Source organism: Aquarana catesbeiana, linkage group LG04 (genome assembly GCF_042186555.1).
Source record: "Aquarana catesbeiana isolate 2022-GZ linkage group LG04, ASM4218655v1, whole genome shotgun sequence".
In the NCBI taxonomy this organism is placed as follows: domain Eukaryota; kingdom Metazoa; phylum Chordata; class Amphibia; order Anura; family Ranidae; genus Aquarana; species Aquarana catesbeiana.
This window is the reverse complement of record NC_133327.1, coordinates 516,242,966-516,262,652: the sequence shown is the minus strand read 5'-3', so window position 1 is coordinate 516,262,652 and position 19,687 is coordinate 516,242,966. Positions and strand designations below refer to the sequence as shown.

Here is a 19,687-nt window from a genome sequence, read left to right as displayed (position 1 = left end):
GGAGTGGCCTAGACAGTCTCTAGACCTTAATCCTATAGAAAATTTATGGAGGGAGCTGAAACTTTGAGTTGCCAAGCGACAGCCAAGAAACCTTAAGGATTTAGAGACGATCTGTAAAGAAGAGTGGACCAAAATCCCTTCTGAGATGTGTGCAAACCTGGTAACCAACTACAAGAAATGTCTTACCTCTGTGCTTGCCAACAAGGGTTTCTCCACCAAGTACTAAGTCATGTTTTGCTTGGGAATCAAATACCGGTACTTATTTTACTCACTGAACTGCTGATGTGTGGTTATTGTTGCAGTTGTTTTTTTTTTTTAATATGAATTTATGTTTGTATTTAGTTCTTATAATACAATGCACTGTAGCAAAAATTCTTGACTGATATTGTTTTTCATTTGCTATTCTTTACTCTTTTGTAGGTTTTAGAGAAAGAAAGAGCAGAAAGAACCCCCAAGTTTGGAGAGGCTGCTGCACATGGACAGTACCTAATGGAACTGTGTAAGCAAGGTATGGAGAAGACATAGATATAGTTTTAATCTTTACCAATATTTGTAAATGTGGACACGTTCTGCATAAACAATGACATATATTATTTAGTAGTTGTACCCAGTTTTTCAAATAAAAAAACAACCCAAGCGAAAAAATGAAAGTAGATATAGACCTATAAAGGTGTTTGAAACCTAGATTGTGTGAGCTATATGTCCACGTCCCTGTATATCAGTATATATCATAAGACTCTTGCTTTGTAGCCATGGACTTTTTTGTGGGACAGTACTGTACATACAACATAAATACAACCTTTTATAAAAACAGTCTTTTATTTATATTGATTAAAATGTCATAGTATAAAACTGAACTGGTGTCTGTTTCATAAAATGTATAGATCCAAAACAATCCACATGTAAACTTGACACACTTCGATGATCCTCAGGAGTACATGTGAATCAAATCAATGCGATGTAACCCACAGTTGATCCCCCAAACGAAAAGTAGAATGCAATCTGCTGGAGAGCACATCAGGTGAAATTTTTCTCCCATAGAAGCATATCTTGATAAATCCCACAGTTTCTAAGTTAACAAAAAGTCTCATAAATAAACGTCACCATAAATTTTAGGGACCAGAAGCTTCTCTGTTAAAGCTGTATGGATAATCACAAATCTCAGTACCTTATTAAAAATTCCTTATGGGTCAAAAAGGACTTCTAACTTATGCCAGGTATAGAAGATGAAAAAAGTATAAATCATATGTCATACATGCTCCCATCAGATCCTCCAGCGTTCAATACACCAGTTTTATACTGTGACTTTTTAATCAATAAAAATAAAAGACTGTTCTTACAAAATGCAGTATTTATGTTGTATCTATATGTTACACAAGGAAAGTCCATGGCTACCAAGTAAGAGTGTTATGAAATGTATAGATATAAACCCAGTTACTAAATTCTTGATTTAACAGTGTCCTTTTTTTGTTCAAACAAACAGATAAGAAATGTACACTTCTGTTAAGGACCTTAAAGCTGAAGTTAAAGTACTGCAATTTTTACATAGTTTCACATCCACTAGCTTCCAGGTCATGTGCCGAGCGGCTGCATTGTGAACACAGGAGGTCGCTTGCTCGGCATGGGTGCCATTCAAGGAACACTGCATTTTCTCAATGCAAAGCATTCTCTGATTGGACAAGGTGGAGGGGCAGGTAGGTGATGTCACGATTTTCGATTTGTCCAGTAAAAGAACACTTGACATCTATTCAGAAAATGCAAAGTGTCCTCTGAACGGTGCCCGTGCAGCAACCTCCTGTGTTCAGTAAGCAGCAGGGCAGCTGCTCAGCATGACCCAAAAGTCAGAGCAATTACTGGTGCCTAATACAGTGATTTCCAGCTTCCACAGGGATCCCATAGGTGTGGCACTTGCATACTTGCATTAGTCCAATCTAAACCAATGTATCTATGTAAACATTACCCTACCTAATCTTCAGCTTTAATTGTAAAAGTCAGATTAGGTGATTCCACATTACTTCTACATGTCAGTTTAAAGAAAATACAGCAAACAGCCTTTTTTGAGCTCCATTCACACCTTGCGATTTGGAATCAAGTGCAGAATCACTGTGATTCTGCCTGCAATTCCTGCACAACGCGTGTTTGGGTGCCATTGTCCCTTAATGACAACTGAAGCACAATACGGTTCAGCCGCGATTGTCGCAGGACAGAATCTTGCTGCAATGGCGGCAAACCTTGCTTTTAAAGACCGCAAGAAGCTTGTCACCTGAAAACGAGCAGAAGCTTTTTTCGGCAGTCCATTCATGGGATGACCCAATGCAACTCGCAAAATCGCGTGCAAAACGCTCAAACAAAATTGCGCTACACAAGTGTGAATGCAGCCTTAATCAACTTTGAAGTTCTGGTAATTGTAGGTTTCCATAAGATATATGCACAGAAGGTATCCCCCTTTTCAGGTATATTTTATATGAACATTGTGCGATGAGCATTGAGTCAGTTTCACTGCTCTTGCTAAAGTATAATAGTTACGATTATTTCAGCAGCCGGCTGACTAATGTTTAGTTTCTACAGCTGTTCAAATATTGTTGTGATGGGTCTGTATGACTGCTAACCTTGCACTTATCATTTCATTTCCTGTCTTATTTGTTTTGTCAACTCATCCCTCCCTGAACTAACACCTCTCTGCCTTCCTTGCTTTGCTATAGGCAAATTCAATTAATTGCCATCTCATGTTGCCAGTACAAGTGTGTTAACGTCTTACTTTGAGTTGCCATGCAATATGTGTTGTGGCCTTAATAATTATCTGCAACAAAGCCTTTTACTACATCTTTTAAACAAGTAAACAAATTATAAGCCATCCATGCTTCTGTTCTGTTCATTGTTCACTAATGCCCTGTACACACTATCGCACATTCCGACAACAAAATCCGTGTTTTTTTTCCGACGGATGTTGGCTCAAACTTGTCTTACATACACACGGTCACACAAATCTTGTCGGAAATTCCGAACATCAAGAACGCGGTGACATACAACACATACGACGAGCCGAGAAAAATGAAGTTCAATAGCCAGTGCGGCTCTTCTGCTTGATTCCGAGCATGCGTGGAACTTTGTGCATCGGAAATTGTGTACACACAAACGGAATTTACGAGAAAGGATTTTGTTGTCGGAAAATTTTAGATCCAGATCTCAAATTTTGTGCGACGGAAATTCCGATGGAGAATGTCTGATGGAGCCTACACACGGTCGGAATTTCCGACAACAAGCTCCCATCAAACATTTTCTGTCGGAAAATCCGACCCTGTGTACGGGGCATATAGTCTTTTTTATCCGGTCAAATTTTATAACCTCTTGTACTGCGAGAGGATTATCAGACCAGAAGTCTGACAATGGATCTTGTTGAGATGGATAAAAAATTTAAATTTATTTGGAAACCATGCAACTTAAAAGAGAGCTAAGTGCATTTTAGATTATGTTGCATCTCTACTAGTGTTGAGATTCAGATTCATGTTGAACATGAAAATTATTTTGATTAGATATATGCTAGCTCAAACTTTGCACAATGAGATTTAAAGCTACCCCTGATAAGCGAATGATGACACTGTAATTATTTTAACCCCTTGGCAGCATATATGTGTGAATTAGTGTAACTACAACTGTGCTGAGAGCGTGCGCCCAGCGTGCTCTCGACACAGTTACCAGTGGCTAACGGAGAGCTTTTCGATCATTTGGCTGCTGTGATAGCCAATCACAGCAGTCACATGATCATAAGCCCTGCCTCCTGGCATCCTAAACCCTTTAAAGGGTCGGGAAGTGCTGGCTCCAAGGGGGTTAATAAAAAATAAAAACAAAGTACCTTTTTTTCCTAATTGATATACAGCTGTCACATGACCCAGCTCTTTCCCGGCATGTCTGTAGGAAAACAGTGGAAGAAGGAGCTTTTAGTCTTTTGCTGCTGGTCACATGTTCAAAGTAAAAAAAATAAACAGCCTTTAGTATACATAGTAAAAAAAATTAATATCAATAAACTGTTTTAAATTGTTATACAAGTATATATTTGATATCAAATCTTTATTATTTTTTGGCCATACAGTAACATGGTGTGGGTGGATTTCTGCCAGTCACAGGCTGTGTCACGCCCCTCTAACCTATGTCTTAGAATAACAGGGAGGTGAAGCCTCCATCAATCAGGATGTAATATCCCACCTCCATTGCATTTAGCTGGTTAGTGGATATGAAGGAGGAGGGAGGGAGTGGACTGTCATTTATCATTGTGTATACGCCCACATGTGAGACTCTATAGTCACATGGGCTGCTCAGATGTGATGGGGAGGAAATGCTCAGCATAGAAACACACTACAAACTGAGCATGTGCAGAGCTGCCAACACTGCTATGCAAACCCCCCAACTGCAATGACTGAGTATGAATAGTTTTTAATGACACTTTAATACACGGCATTGTCATTTAGACTTTGCCATGTTTGTCCTGGATGATAGGTGACAAAACACTACCTTGAAAACAAAGCTCTATCAACTTTCAGCTATATCTTTACACTGGGGAAAATAATTATTTGATCCCCTGCAGATTTTGTAAGTTTGCCCACCTACAAAGAAATGAAGGGTCTATAATTTTTATCATAGGTATATTTTAAATGATAGTGACAGAATATCAACCAAAAATACAGAAAAAACACGATACAAATGTTATAGATTGAGTTGCAGTTCAGGGAGTAAAATAAGTATTTGATCACCAAACAAAACATGACTTAGTACTTGGTGGAGAAACCCTTGTTGGCAAGCACAGAGGTAAGACATTTCACACATCTCAGAAGGGATTTTGGTCCACTCTTCTTTACAGATCTTCTCTAAATCCTTAAGGTTTCTTGGCTGTCGTTTGGCAACTCAAAGTTTCAGCTCCCTCCATACATTTTCTATAGGATTAAGGTCTGGAGACTGACTAGGCCACTCTCTGACCTTAATGTGCGTCTTCTTGAGACACTCCTTTGTTGACTTGGCAGTATGTTTTGGGGCATTTTCCTGCTGGAAGATCCATCCACGACCCATCTTCAGTGTTCTGGCTGAGGGAATAAGGTTCTCACCCAAGATTTTACAATACATGGCCCCGTCCATTGGCCCCTCAATGCGACAAAGCCTGTAACTTTAGCAGAGAAACAGCCCCAAAGCATCATGTTTCCACCTCCGTGCTTGACTGTAGGATGGTGTTCTTAGGGTCATAGTCAGCATTTTTCTTCCTCCAAATACGAGTTAATATCGAGGAGCTAAATTTTGGTCTCATCTGACCACAGCACTCTCTCACAAACCTTCTCTGAATCATTTAAATGTTTATTGGCAAGCTTCAGATGGGCCTAGACATGTGCCTTCTTGAGGAGGGGGACTCACCTTGTTTGGAGGAAAAAAAAATGCTGACTATGACCCTAAAAACATCATCTCTACAGTCAAGCACGGAGGTGGAAACATTATGCTTTGGGGCTGTTTCTCTGCTAAAGGTACCTGCCGACTTTGCCGCATTGTGGGGCCAAAAGACGGGGCCATGTATTGAAAAATCTTGGATGGCAACCTTCTTCCCTCAGCCAGAACACTGAAGATGGGTCAGGGTTTGGTCGTTCAGCATGACAATGACCCAAAACATACTCCCAAGGCAACAGAGAAGTGGCTCAAGAAGAAGCACATTAAGGTCATGCAGTGGCCTAGCCAGTCTCCAGACCTTAATCCTATAGAAAATTTATAGGAAGAGATGTAAAGGAGTGGGCCAAAATCCCTCCTGAGATGCGTGCAAACCTAGTAACCAACTACAAGAAACGTCTTACCTCTGTGCTTACCAACAAGGGTTTCTCCACCGAGTACTAAGTCATGTTTTGTTTGGAGAACAAATACTTATTTTACTCACTGAGCTGCAACTCAATTTATACCATTTGTATTGTGTGTTTTTCTGGATTTCTGGTTGCTATTCTGTCTCTATCATTTAAAATACATCTAAGATAAAAATGATAGACCCTACATTTCTTTGTAAGTGGGCAAACATACAACTTCTGCAGGGGATCAAATAATTATTTTCCCCACTATAAATGCATTCCACTATACCCAGCTGTCAAAAAGGTTACTGTGTTTGAGCAGCTCAGTAAATTCTTATGACCCTGGCTAGATTCATACCATTTGGTCTATGTGCATACAGTCCATTCATAAAATGTAAGAATGGTCTGTAAAATTTAATTCATTGCAAATAAACAGTTTAGATATTTATTTGTCCCACATACTGTATAGTTAAATACTGAAATACCAATTTTGGGTGAACCTTACAAGGGAATAAAGTAACATGGGGGTGAACTCTCCTGAACATGCTAGTTGTCTGGCTGTCATACTGACTCATTTGGCTTCAGTACTATGAATCACTGGCCTGGAACAAGTGTATTCTTAAGCAATGTTGACTTTGTCTTTACTTTACTGATCATATTTGTTTCAGGTCTGTTACACAGAAAGTAATAAATCTAGTGGTTTCAGTATATCAGACAGTCAAATAGCATCAGACAGAGCTCACTGGTGTGGTATCCCCCCCCCCCCAGATTTTCCTTATGATGGGTTTACTTTAAGAAAAAAATATATTTAAGCCACACCTAGCATGCAAACAATTACACATCACTGTTGCCTTTTAATTATGTTTAATTACTTTGAACAACATAAATGTGTGACATAAATTTCATATAGGATTTCCTTCTATTTCATGTAAGAAGGTGCATTCCAGGCCTTTCATGGTATCCTGCTAGTGAATCCTGAAAAGCTGTCTGTATTCTAAAATTCCATTTCCTAAGATAGATACAATTTATTTTAATGTCAGTAATGTTGAACTTTGCGTGTCTTCTGTTTTTATATTGTGCAGCGCCCTCTGCTGTATGCATAGCACATTTATTCAAGCTACAGGTTCAACTGTACACATATTGTATTAACTTCTAGCCCTCAGAGCATGTCTGTTGACGTAATTAATGCATTTTTTATTTCAAGTAATTGGAAAAAATAACATATTTTAGTGAGGCCTTAAAGAGGAGTTCCAGTCTCCTATCCAAAATTATACTAATCACATCATTAAGATTGTTGTAATTCACCATAACTGCAATGGATATTGCTGGCCATGTGCACATGATAATTACTTACTAAATTATAATTTCTCTTTTCTCCCTCGATTTTGGCTGTGGCCATGGAGGATGTGGACAGCTGGCTACCCAGCATGCACCTCAGTTCTCGTTTTTGCGAGGCGTGCTTTCTTACCGGTCGGGAAATCTCATGATCATACCCACATTAGGTGCCCGAAGACTTCTGGGATCATTGACATAGATTTCTCAGGAGTCAATGGGCCAGGCTGATAACGTAGTCACCTGGGAAGTAATAGAAATTTCACTATATACAGTGCCTTGAAAAAGTATTCATACCCCTTGAAATTTTCCACATTTTGTCATGTTGCAACCAAAAACGTAAACGTATTTTATTGGGATTTCATGTGATAGACCAACACAAAGTGGCGCATAATTGTGAAGTGGAAGGAAAATGATAAGTGGTTTTCAACATTTTTTACAAATATGTGTGAAGTGTGGCATGCATTTGTATTCAGCCCCCCTAAATCAATACTTTGTAGAACCACCTTTCACTGCAATTCCAGCTGCAAGTCTTCTTTGGTATGTCTCTACCAGCTTTGCACATCTAGAGTCACATTTTTGCCCATTCTTTGCAAAATAGCTCAAGCTCTGTCAGATTGGATGGAGAGCGTCTGTGAATAGTAATTTTCAAGTCTTGCCACAGAATCTCAATTGGACTTTGACTGGGCAATTCAAACACATGAATATGCTTTGATCGAAACCATTCTATTGTAGCTCTGGCTGTATGTTTAGGGTCGTCGTCCTGCTGGATGGTGAACCTCCAGCCCAGTCTCAAGTCTTTTGCAGACTCGAACAGGTTTTCTTCTAAGATTGCCCTGTATTTGGCTCCATCCATCTTTCCATCAACTCTGACCAGCTTCCCTGTCCCTGCTGAAGAAAAGCATCCCCACAATATAATGCTGCCACCACCATGTTTCATGGTGGGGATGGTGTGTTCAGGGTGATGTGCAGTGTTAGCCACACATAGCGTTTTGCTTTTAGGCCAAAAAGTTAAATTTTGGTCTCATCTGACCAGATGTGACATTCTTCCACATGTTTGCGGTGTCCCCCCGGTGGCTTTCTTTCAACAATGGCTTTCTTGGTGCCACCCTTCCATAAAGGCCAGATTTGTGGAGTGCACGACTAATAATTGTCTTGTGAACAGATTCTTCCACCTAAGCTGTGGATCTCTGCAGCTCCTCCATAGTTACCATGGGCCTCTTGGCTGCTTCTCTGATTAATGCTCTCCTTGCCCGGCCTGTCAGTTTAGGTGGACGGCCATGTCTTGGTAGGTTTACAGTTGTATATATAAAGGTGTGATCCAAGGCCCAAAGATACACCACTCAGCGCCAAGGGACCAAGCAGTTCCGAAACAGTAATGAAGAAAATAATAAATAACTTAATATAAAAGTAACACCAATTTGCTGTCACAAAAAAGTGAGACTAGAGCAGCAGCCGTTTAAAATTACAAACACATCATCATAAATAGTGGCATACCATAATCAGCAAAATATGACTATAATAGTACACTAGAAACAGCGCTAATGTTGAGCTAAAACGGGTTATATGTGGCCAACTTCACAAAAAAAGTGTCTTTTAAGAGAGAAAGTCAGTAAGCATAATAGTTCAGACAGTGTTCATAGGTGATCAGAGTGAAGAAATTCAGCGTGCACCTTCCACCGATCCATCCACTTCCACCCTGTGAGCACACGTTCCCCTCAGGGGGTTAAACTCACCAGAGCTTGATAAACACAAGCATCCAAGAAAGGAGATATCCGAACTCAAGGCAACTGTCAATAACCCTCCAGAGGGATCCAAGACGGTCAGGGCTCATAAATCACCAAACAACAAAGAGAAGGCGCACATAGCGTAATCCTGTTTAATATTTAAAACCCTTCACATCACACAAAGACCCCCCCTTCAAACATTATACGTACATTGTTGTTGCAGTCCAAAGAGCACATCAAAAGGAAGCATCAGACACAGCACTTCACCCAAGTAAATTCAGCCGGTTCAGCCTCCCAAGTAGCAGAGTCTAACTTCCTGGTTGTCATATCCTGACTTCAACAGAGGGCGCCCTCTGTTGAAGTCAGGATATGATGAAACGCGTCAGAGCGTGGCCTACACGACGTCGGAAGTGACGCTTGCGCTCCACCACAGCCTGGTTCACAACCAGGAAGTTAGACTCTGCTACTTGGGAGGCTGAACCGGCTGAATTTACTTGGGTGAAGTGCTGTGTCTGATGCTTCCTTTTGATGTGCTCTTTGGACTGCAACAACAATGTACGTATAATGTTTGAAGGGGGGGTCTTTGTGTGATGTGAAGGGTTTTAAATATTAAACAGGATTACGCTATGTGCGCCTTCTCTTTGTTGTTTGGTGATTTATGAGCCCTGACCGTCTTGGATCCCTCTGGAGGGTTATTGACAGTTGCCTTGAGTTCGGATATCTCCTTTCTTGGATGCTTGTGTTTATCAAGCTCTGGTGAGTTTAACCCCCTGAGGGGAACGTGTGCTCACAGGGTGGAAGTGGATGGATCGGTGGAAGGTGCACGCTGAATTTCTTCACTCTGATCACCTATGAACACTGTCTGAACTATTATGCTTACTGACTTTCTCTCTTAAAAGACACTTTTTTTGTGAAGTTGGCCACATATAACCTGTTTTAGCTCAACATTAGCGCTGTTTCTAGGTTTACAGTTGTGCCATACTATTTCCATTTTCGGATGATGGATTGAAAAGTGCTCTGTGAGATGTTCAAAGCTTGGGATATTTTTTTTATAACCTAACCCTCCTTTAAACTTCTCCACAACTTTATCCCTGACCTGTCTGGTGTGTTCAATGGCCTTCATGATGCTGTTCTTTCACTAAGGTTCTCTAACAAACCTCTGCAGGCTTCACAGAACAGCTGTAATTATACTGAGATTAAATTACCAACAGGTGGACTCTATTAACTAATTAGGTGACTTCTGAAGGCAATTGGTTCCACTAGATTTTAGTTAGGGGTATCAGAGTAAAGGGGGCTGAATACAAATGCACGCCATACTTTTCACATATCTATTTGTAAAAAAATTTGAAAGCCATTTATCATTTTCCTTCCACTTCACGATTATGTACCACTTTGTGTTGGTCTATCACATAAAATCCCAATAAAATACATTTACGTTTTTGGTTGTAAAAAATGACAAAATGTGGAAAATTTCAAGAGGTATAGATACTTTTTCAAGACACTGTAAGTATACATACATTACATCACTATGAGCGCACATTACAATGTGACTAATTATAAAAAATATAAAAATAAAATTCTTTAATATAATTTTTATGCACGCACATATTGTGTGTGGGTGTGTGTTTGTGCATGCATAGGGGCATTTTCTTAACAAAATATTTTAAACAACAATAGCCTAAGGTCAAACATGTGAATGGCCTGGGAATATTTTCAAGGTATTTGTGTTTGGAATCGAGCAGGGGCTATGCTGCTCCAACTCATGACAATTTTTTCAATAAAAAGCAAACCCCGTAAATTTAAGTAAGTTATTTTCCTGCCCCTATACTTAAAAAAAATCTCCATACATACCTATATTTCTAGGCATCTTATGGCCAGTCCACATGATAAATGGGGTCCTCTTCCTCCAGCTTCTTCTGTCCTTTGTCAGTGTCTGGCCCTGAATCATGCAGATAATTACTCTGTAGCATAGTCCTATGAGCCCAGGCTGGGTTAATATTGCACCGCATGAGGTGTTTCCATGATGTCCTGGACTCCCAAGTGGGATGAATGGTGCTGGGAGTCATTCAACCTAGAAGAGGTCTGGAGCTGGAGGACACACCGGCGATGGTTGTGGGGAACAGTGTGAAGCAGAAGGTGAGTATTGCAGAAAAAGCTGAATTTATTTCAGATGGTCGATGATAGATAGATTTATAATTCTTCACCAAAGCTGGTGCTAGGATTTAAATTGTTATAGACTAATGAATGTGTGCATTTTTTGCAATTTATATTTATTAATACAGAGGGGATCCCTGAAGAAGAAGTGAAAGTGTCCCTGGAAAGATTGCAGGCCGAATGGAATGGCATAAACAAACAAATAGAAGAGCTTCATAAGGGTATTTTATATCAGGATGCTATCACTGACTATTTCCAAGAGTTGGATAAACTAGAAGAAAAGATAAGACAGGAAGAGGAATGGCTGAAGACTCAAACCTTAGCATCCCAAGACCTTCCTTTGCAGGTGATGAAAGACAGTACAAAGGTAAGGATTTCCTATTGGTTTTGATTAGTGAACTACATTATTACACACTTTTACAGCTTTACTCCTGTGACCCATTTCAGGCGACAGTTGGCTAAAGTCCATTGTTGGCTGATGTCACTCAGTTGGTCCAGGCGCAGGATCGGTCTCAAATTTACAGTCTGGATCCACCCAGATTCCTGGACGACAACTGAATGATTAGCAGTGTTTGATTGCTCCGTTCTCAGTGATAAGCCGGCGGGGGACAGATGCTGCATCTGATCGATGCTGCATCTACCATCGTAATTAGAAGTATGGGGTTGGGGAAAAAAAATCTTTTAACCACTTGCCGACCACCTCACGACGATGTACGTTGGCAGAATGGCACGGGCAGGCAGAATCACGTACCTGTACGTGATCTGCCTCCCGCGGGTGGGGGGTCCGATCGGACCCCCCCTGGTCCCCGAGGTGGTTAGCTTTGGTCTGGGAGTGATGAGAGGCGAGGGGGAGACCATCCATTCGTGGCCCCCCCCCTCGCGTTCGCTCCCAGCCAATCGGAATCATTCCTCTGCTACTGTATGCTAAACAGCAGCAAAGGAAATTATTATTTATTATTATTTTTCAGGATTTACAGTATATAGCGCCAACAGTTTACGCAGCGCTTTACAATATAAAGGACACAGGACACACGCGTTTATTACCGAATAAAGGTTTAGCCCCCTGATCGCCCGGCGGTGATATGCGTCGCCCCAGGCAGCGTCAGATTAGCGCCAGTACCGCTAACACCCACGCACGCATCATACGCCTCCCTTAGTGGTATAGTATCTGAACGGATCAATATCTGATCCGATCAGATCTGTACTAGCGTCCCCAGCAGTTTAGGGTTCCCAAAAACGCAGTGTTAGCGGGATCAGCCCAGATACCTGCTAGCACCTGCGTTTTGCCCCTCCGCCCGGCCCAGCCCAGCCCACCGAAGTGCAGTATCGATCGATCACTGTCACTTACAAAACACTAAACGCATAACTGCAGTGTTCGCAGAGTCAGGCCTGATCCCTGCGATCGCTAACAGTTTTTTTGGTAGCATTTTGGTGAACTGGCAAGCACCAGCCCCAGGCAGCGTCAGATTAGCGCCAGTACCACTAACACCCATGCACGCACCATACACCTCCCTTAGTGGTATAGTATCTGAACGGATCAATATCTGATCCGATCAGATCTATACTAGCGTCCCCAGCAGTTTAGGGTTCCCAAAAACGCAGTGTTAGCGGAATCAGCCCAGATACCTGCTAGCACCTGCGTTTTGCCCCTCCGCCCGGCCCAGCCCAGCCCACCCAAGTGCAGTATCGATCGATCACTGTCACTTACAAAACACTAAACGCATAACTGCAGCGTTCGCAGAGTCAGGCCTGATCCCTGCGATCGCTAACAGTTTTTTTGGTAGCGTTTTGGTGAACTGGCAAGCACCAGCAGCCTAGTACACCCCGGTCGTAGTCAAACCAGCACTGCAGTAACACTTGGTGACGTGGCGAGTCCCATAAGTGCAGTTCCAGCTGGTGAGGTGGCAAGCACAAGTAGTGTTCCACTGCCACCAAAAAGACAAACACAGGCCCATCGTGCCCATAATGCCCTTCCTGCTGCATTCGCCAATCCTAATAATTGGGAACCCACCGCTTCTGCAGCGCCCGTACTTCCCCCATTCACATCCCCAACCAAATGCAGTCGGCTGCATGAGAGGCATTTTTATGTCCTCCCGAGTACCCCTGCCCAACGAACCCCCCAAAAAAGATGTCGTGTCTGCAGCAAGCGCAGATATAGGCGTGACACCCGCTATTATTGTCCCTCCTGTCCTGACAATCCTGGTCTTTGCATTGGTGAATGTTTTGAACGCTACCATACACTAGTTGAGTATTAGCGTAGGGTACAGCATTGCACAAACTAGGCACACTTTCACAGGGTCTCCCAAGATGCCATTGCATTTTGAGAGACCCGAACCTGGAACCAGTTACAGCTATAAAAGTTACAGTTACAAAAAAAAGTGTTAAAAAAAAAAAAAAAACCACAAAAAAATATATAGAATAAAAAAAAATAGTTGTCGTTTCATTGTTCGCTCTCTCTCTATTCTCTCTCTATTGTTCTGCTCTTTTTTACTGTATTCTATTCTGCAATGTTTTATTGTTATTATGTTTTATCATGTTTGCTTTTTAGGTATGCAATTTTTTATACTTTACTGTTTACTGTGTTTTATTGTTAACTATTTTTTTGTCTTCAGGTACGCAATTCACGAATTTGAGTGGTTATACCAGAATGATGCCTGCAGGTTTAGGTATCATCTTGGTATCATTCTTTTCAGCCAGCGGTCGTCTTTCATGTAAAAGCAATCCTAGCGGCTATTTAGCCTCTAGACTGCTTTTACAAGCAGTGGGAGGGAATGCCCCCCCCCCCCCCCCCCCCACCGTCTTCTGTGTTTTCCTCTGGCTCTCCTGTCTCAACAGGGAACCTGAGAATGCAGCCGGTGATTCAGCCAGCTGACCATAGAGCTGATCAGAGACCAGAGTGGCTCCAAACATCTCTATGGCCTAAGAAAGCGGAAGCTACGTGCATTTCATGACTTAGATTTCGCTGGATGTAAACAGCGCCATTGGGAAATTGGGAAAGCATTTTATCACACCGATCTTGGTGTGGTCAGATGCTTTGAGGGCAGAGGAGAGATCTAGGGTCTAATAGACCCCAATTTTTTCAAAAAAGAGTACCTGTCACTACCTATTGCTGTCATAGGGGATATTTACATTCCCTGGGATAACAATAAAAATGATTAAAAAAAAAAAAAAAAAAAAATATGAAAGGAACAGTTTAAAAATAAGATAAAAAAGCAAAAAAATAATAAAGGAAAAAAAAAAAAAAGCACCCCTTTCCCTTCCTGCTCTCGCGCTAAGGCGAACGCAAGCGTCGGTCTAGCGTCAAATGTAAACAGCAATTGTACCATGCATGTGAGGTATCACCGCGAAGGTCAGATCGAGGGTAGTAATTTTAGCAGTAGACCTCCTCTGTAAATCTAAAGTGGTAACCTGTAAAGGCTTTTAAAGACTTTTAAAAATATATATATCATTTAGTGACAACTTTGTGCAAAAAAAAAAAAAAAAAGTGTCACATTCCCGCAACTTGTGTCAAAATATAAAATATTCCATGGACTCAACATGCCTCTCAGCAAATAGCTTGGGGTGTCTACTTTCCAAAATGGGGTCATTTGGGGGGGTTTGTGCCATCTGGTCATTTTATGACCTTCAAAACTGTGATAGGTAGTGAGGAGTGAAATCAAAAATTTACGCCCTTAGAAATCCTGAAGGCGGTGATTGGTTTTCGGGGCCCCGTACACGACTAGGCTCCCAAAAAGTCCCACACATGTGGTATCCCCGTACTCAGGAGAAGCAGCTGAATGTATTTTGGGGTGCAATTCCACATATGCCCATGGGCTGTGTGATTATTCAATCACTTGGGACAAAAAAAAAATTAAAATTCAATGGGCTCAACATGCCTCTTAGCAATTTCCTTGGGGTGTCTACTTTCCAAAATGGGGTCATTTGGGGGGGGGGGGGTTTGTACTGCCCTGCCATTTTAGCACTTCAAGAAATGACATAGGCAGTCATAAACTAAAAGCTGTGTAAATTACAGAAAATGTACCCTAGTTTGTAGACGCTATAACTTTTGCGCAAACCAATAAATATATGCTTATTGACATTTTTTTTACCAAAGACATGTGGCCGAATACATTTTGGCCTAAATGTATGACTAAAATTGAGTTTATTGGATTTTTTTATAACAAAAAGTAGAAAATGTCATTTTTTTTCAAAATTTTCAGTCTTTTTCCCTTTATAGCGCAAAAAATAAAAACCGTAGAGGTGATCAAATAACATCAAAAGAAAGCTCTATTTGCGGGAAGAAAAGGACGCAAATTTCGTTTGGGTACAGCATTGCATGACCACGCAATTAGCAGTTAAAGGTTAAAGCGACGCAGTGCCAAATTGTAAAAAGTGCTCTGGTCAGGAAGGGGGTAAATCCTTCCGGGGCTGAAGTGGTTAAACACCATAGATTTCATATCTCATTTCTTTACTGGTTAAAATAGACGTGTTGCTTTCACTAAAAAAAAGAACATTAAAGACAACACAAACTGACCGATATACAGTATATTGGTAATGGGTAGTAACCCAAATTTTAGTTTACAGTAATTTTGCTAGGTAACAAATTAGTTATGATTGCCTACTAAGGGTTAATATATACACATCTTCATTACCCTTTGCATTACTATCTAGAATGCCCCTGTAGCAAGGCTTATTTTAGGCTGTATTAAAGTTTCTTTGTTCAACTCCATTATATGTCTCCATGTAGTAAAGTTATCATTATGTAGGGAGATGTAATAATTTGTGAATATTAATGAGTGTACGCACAGCCCAATTGCTGGCATTGGTCATGGCTTCTGTTAAGGCTTTCTGAAGCTTGCTAGCATCGCAGACATTTACCACTGTACTTAGCAGAACATTATTTTGGCTCTAAATATCCCTATTCGTTCTAGTGTAATACCTCTTTTCCATCCAGATATCTGTTGGGATTTTAAAAAATAGCTGTTATACTAGGCAATATAATCACTATTGCAACTTGAGACTTGGAAATCAAGTGTGAGTGTTCTATTTAAAAATGGAATATCTCATCTGATTTTATTACTCCTTATGAGCAAATTTATCCTGTTATTTTCTCTCATGAGCTGGACAGCTGGACTGTGCTTTATTCAGAGAATGTGTGGTGGTGTTGTATAAAATGTCTTTCTTTATATACTATAGTAAGGGCTTAAAGTGGAACTAAACCCTTGTATCGCTTTCAGCTAAGGAAGCTGCCATCTCGGCCTCTGTTTGATATTCAACTGCCATCATGCTGCATATGTGTGTCAGTTATGACACCAGCCAATTGATGGTTTGACAGTTTAGTTGAGAGCACAAGCAATGTGATGGTTGCATTCCCAACATGTGGCGGAAATGTAACTGTTTTTTAAAACTGTTAAATTGAAGGGTTTAGTTCCGCTTTAACATAGACACTTTACAGATATTTTTTTCTTTTCATTCAAGTAAATATATAGTCTTCTATCCACCCAGTGCTTGAAGCTCTAGACCAGTGATGGCGAACCTTGGCAACCCAGATGTTTTGGAACTACATTTCCCTTGATGCTCATGCACTCTGCAGTGTAGTTGAGCATCATGGGAAATGTAGTTCCAAAACATCTGGGGTGCCAAGGTTCGTCATCACTGCTGTAGACCTAATTCTATCTGTCTTCATACCATGTTGTAAAATGCTTGTTTACAGAGCTCAGTAGCTGAAGCTTAAATTTACACACACAAGTGCATGCGTCAAAGCAGTGACTTGCTTCTCTGACAGTTCTGTCTGTCTAAGGCTTCAGTGCGATTGAGTAAGCCTAAAGGCAGGGAGCTTCTGGTTTGCTAGCTCTAGTTGGCCCATAGTGCTCTGGAAAGCTTTTGTCACTTATTAAATATTTATCAGGAAAATCTGATAAATAACCTCATTTTAGGATCTACTAAACCAATGGACTAATTTAAGTTTATTTTAGTTTTGAATATAGTAGTGAAGGGCCAGATAAGGAAGTAAGAGGATATTTTCCAAAAAAGGGACACAGACAGCAATATAAACCCTTCCATGCTCCATAGAGAAATACACAGACTTTTTTTCTTGAAGTGCCAATAAGAAAAGCATGAGACGCCACTCTATTTGCACTTCTGGATCAGTGGAATTGGACGCTTCGCCCACTTCTTCTGAGTTCCGACGGGGCAGAGTTAAGTGTCTTGGGCTTCAAGCGGCGCTATATGCTGTCTAAGGTCGCAGACTTTTTTTCTTATCTGTTTTTTTTGGCTAAGTAAGGTGGAAGTTAAGATATAATAAATATGTATGTGCAGTAAAAAATGATATAAATGAGGTACAGCGCTTGTATAGAAGGTCCATAGAAAATAAATCCAGGAGACGATATTTGACACAGTTTACAAAATGGTTAGCAGGAGGTGAATAATAGAGAGAATTTATTTATTTACTTATGTATGTGCAGTGTGTGTGCCATTTACTAATACTCATATGATGTAATATCATTATTTACAGCTTCGGTTGGCAAAACTCAGTGACTTGCACTCAGAAGTTGAATATTTAAGATCAAAAGCAACTTCACTTGGTTCCCAGCCTACAGCTCCTGTCTTCATTGAAGCCAGTGTGAATAACATCACTACCTATTATGACAGGGCAAAGAATCAAATGGAAAGAGAACTCCAGCAATTTCAGGAAGGTTTGTATATTTATATATTTGCCAGATGCATGGAATGGTTCACACATAGTCAGTTGGGCTTGTGGATATCCCAGCATGCTTACTCTGAATACTTCTAATTCCGACACTTTAATTCTAATACTTGCATTCAATACTACAACTTTCCAATGTAGAACGTGCTATTTCTTCATGTGTGATAGAGTCTTCACTTAAAGCGGAGTTCCACCCATAAGTGGAAGCTCCGCATATCTGCCGCTACAGTATTTGTTGCTGCTGACCTTTCATTTTTTGCTGGGGTGGGGGGCGTAACTTTACCCATAACAACTTGATAGAAAATAATGTTCTTTCTGTTAGACCCCTTTCACACTGGAGGCGTTTTTTAGCTGCTTTAGCCTGTAAAGCGCCTGAAAAATGCCTAATCTGCAGTCCCAGTGTGAAAGCCCAAGTGCTTTCACACTGGGTGCTGCGCTGGCAGGACATTAAAAAAGTCCTGCAAGAATCATCTTTGCTCCTAAAGTACCCCAATGGGCAGCACTGCCGAATCACGAATCACCTGAAAAGCGCAGCTGCGGGTGCTTTTAACCCTTTATTCGGCCGATAGCGGGGATTAAAAGCGCCCTGCTAGCGGCCGAAAAGCGCCACTAAAACGATGGTAAAGCGCCGCTGCTGTTAGTGTGAAAGGGCTCTTATGATACAGGTGTTGTAGTGAGGAAACCCCAACAGACCTCCCTTCCTTTTTGATTTTGCAAACCTGTATCTAAACAATGAAATAACATAGGCTGTATGTACTTGACAACATAAGCTGTGAATATTGACATTCTTTGTCAGAATTGTCTACTCCAGTGGTGCCGAGAGCCTCTCAAGTTCTTCACTGCCTGGTACTAGAGAAAAGGTACACAGCCCTGTCCCTATACTACAGTGCATTGTCGGATACATGAAAGACCTGAAGTCCTAGCTTTGTAACATATAGGATAAGGCTTGCAAAAGTACTGCAGTAACAGTTTCTGCCACAAGAGGGATTTGCCGACAGCTTATATTGTCAACTACCTGCTGCTTACATTTATTATTTGGTTTCATGCAAGTTCATTTTAGCAGACGGGAGATATAACCCTAAACTAGACAATAACCGTTGTGAATATCTGCTTGATATGTTACTATTTACCTAATGACATTGCACAATTGGATACAAATATTTTAAAATACTTATACTTAGACCATAGTGGATTTACTGTAGACAAATAGTTTATTTACTTTACAAGAGAATTTGCTCCAGAGCTTAGTGAATATGGTGGTTTCACTTTGCAAAGAATACCTAATCATGTGCAAAGAAAATACAAAAAGCATATTTTTTGCTTGCACATAATTGGATAATGGAAGTGAGCAGAGCTTCAGGTCATTCACTAAGTTCTGGGGCAAATTCCCTTGCAAAGCCCAACTGCCCTTGCAAAGTGAACAGCCTATTTGTCCTTAGTAAATCAATCTCCTCGTTTCTAATGTCCTCACTAGATTTAGACCAGAGGTATTTAGCATGAATTCAGTTTGTGTTTGGATACTTCTATTTAGGAAATTACGTTAGCCAAAATGTAGTTTTCCTTAAACAGTGCACAGTTTTCTGCGAATGTGTACAGAAACTTTAGTTTTATTCAGAATGTATTTACACAGTGCTGTCATGTTTTATGTTTACAGCCCTGGATCACCAGCCCAGCCAGAAGTATCTGGATACCCGGAGGTTGTTGAAAGAAACAATAGTGGAATGTCAACACAAATTACAATCACAACTAACAGGGCTCTGTGACCCTGCAACAGTTGAGCTGGCTCTTCAACAGGCAAAGGTTGGTTTTAATGAAAATGTATGCAGCGTTTCCTATCTTCTTTTTTGATTCAACTGAAAGTCTGAAATCGTTTTCATTGAACAAATAAAAGAAAATCAGGCTTTGAGTGCTTCAGCCGGCCAAGGTCCAGTTGACATGGCATTATTTTCCCCTTGGCAGGTTTCCTATCTTTTTACAAT

General features: G+C 40.7%; 1 protein-coding gene across 7 annotated transcripts in view; it reads left to right on the top strand.

Annotated features, from left to right (window-relative positions):
- UTRN (utrophin) overlaps nt 1–19,687 on the top strand; it is a 1,071,426-nt gene that overhangs the window by 284,303 nt on the left and 767,436 nt on the right. For all 7 annotated transcript variants that reach the window (XM_073627744.1, XM_073627752.1, XM_073627745.1 and 4 more), the window contains 4 exons: nt 421–508; nt 11,152–11,390; nt 17,517–17,697; nt 19,363–19,508. In XM_073627744.1, coding sequence (XP_073483845.1) covers nt 421–508; nt 11,152–11,390; nt 17,517–17,697; nt 19,363–19,508 — 654 coding nt within the window. The remainder of the gene's footprint in view (nt 1–420; nt 509–11,151; nt 11,391–17,516; nt 17,698–19,362; nt 19,509–19,687) is intronic.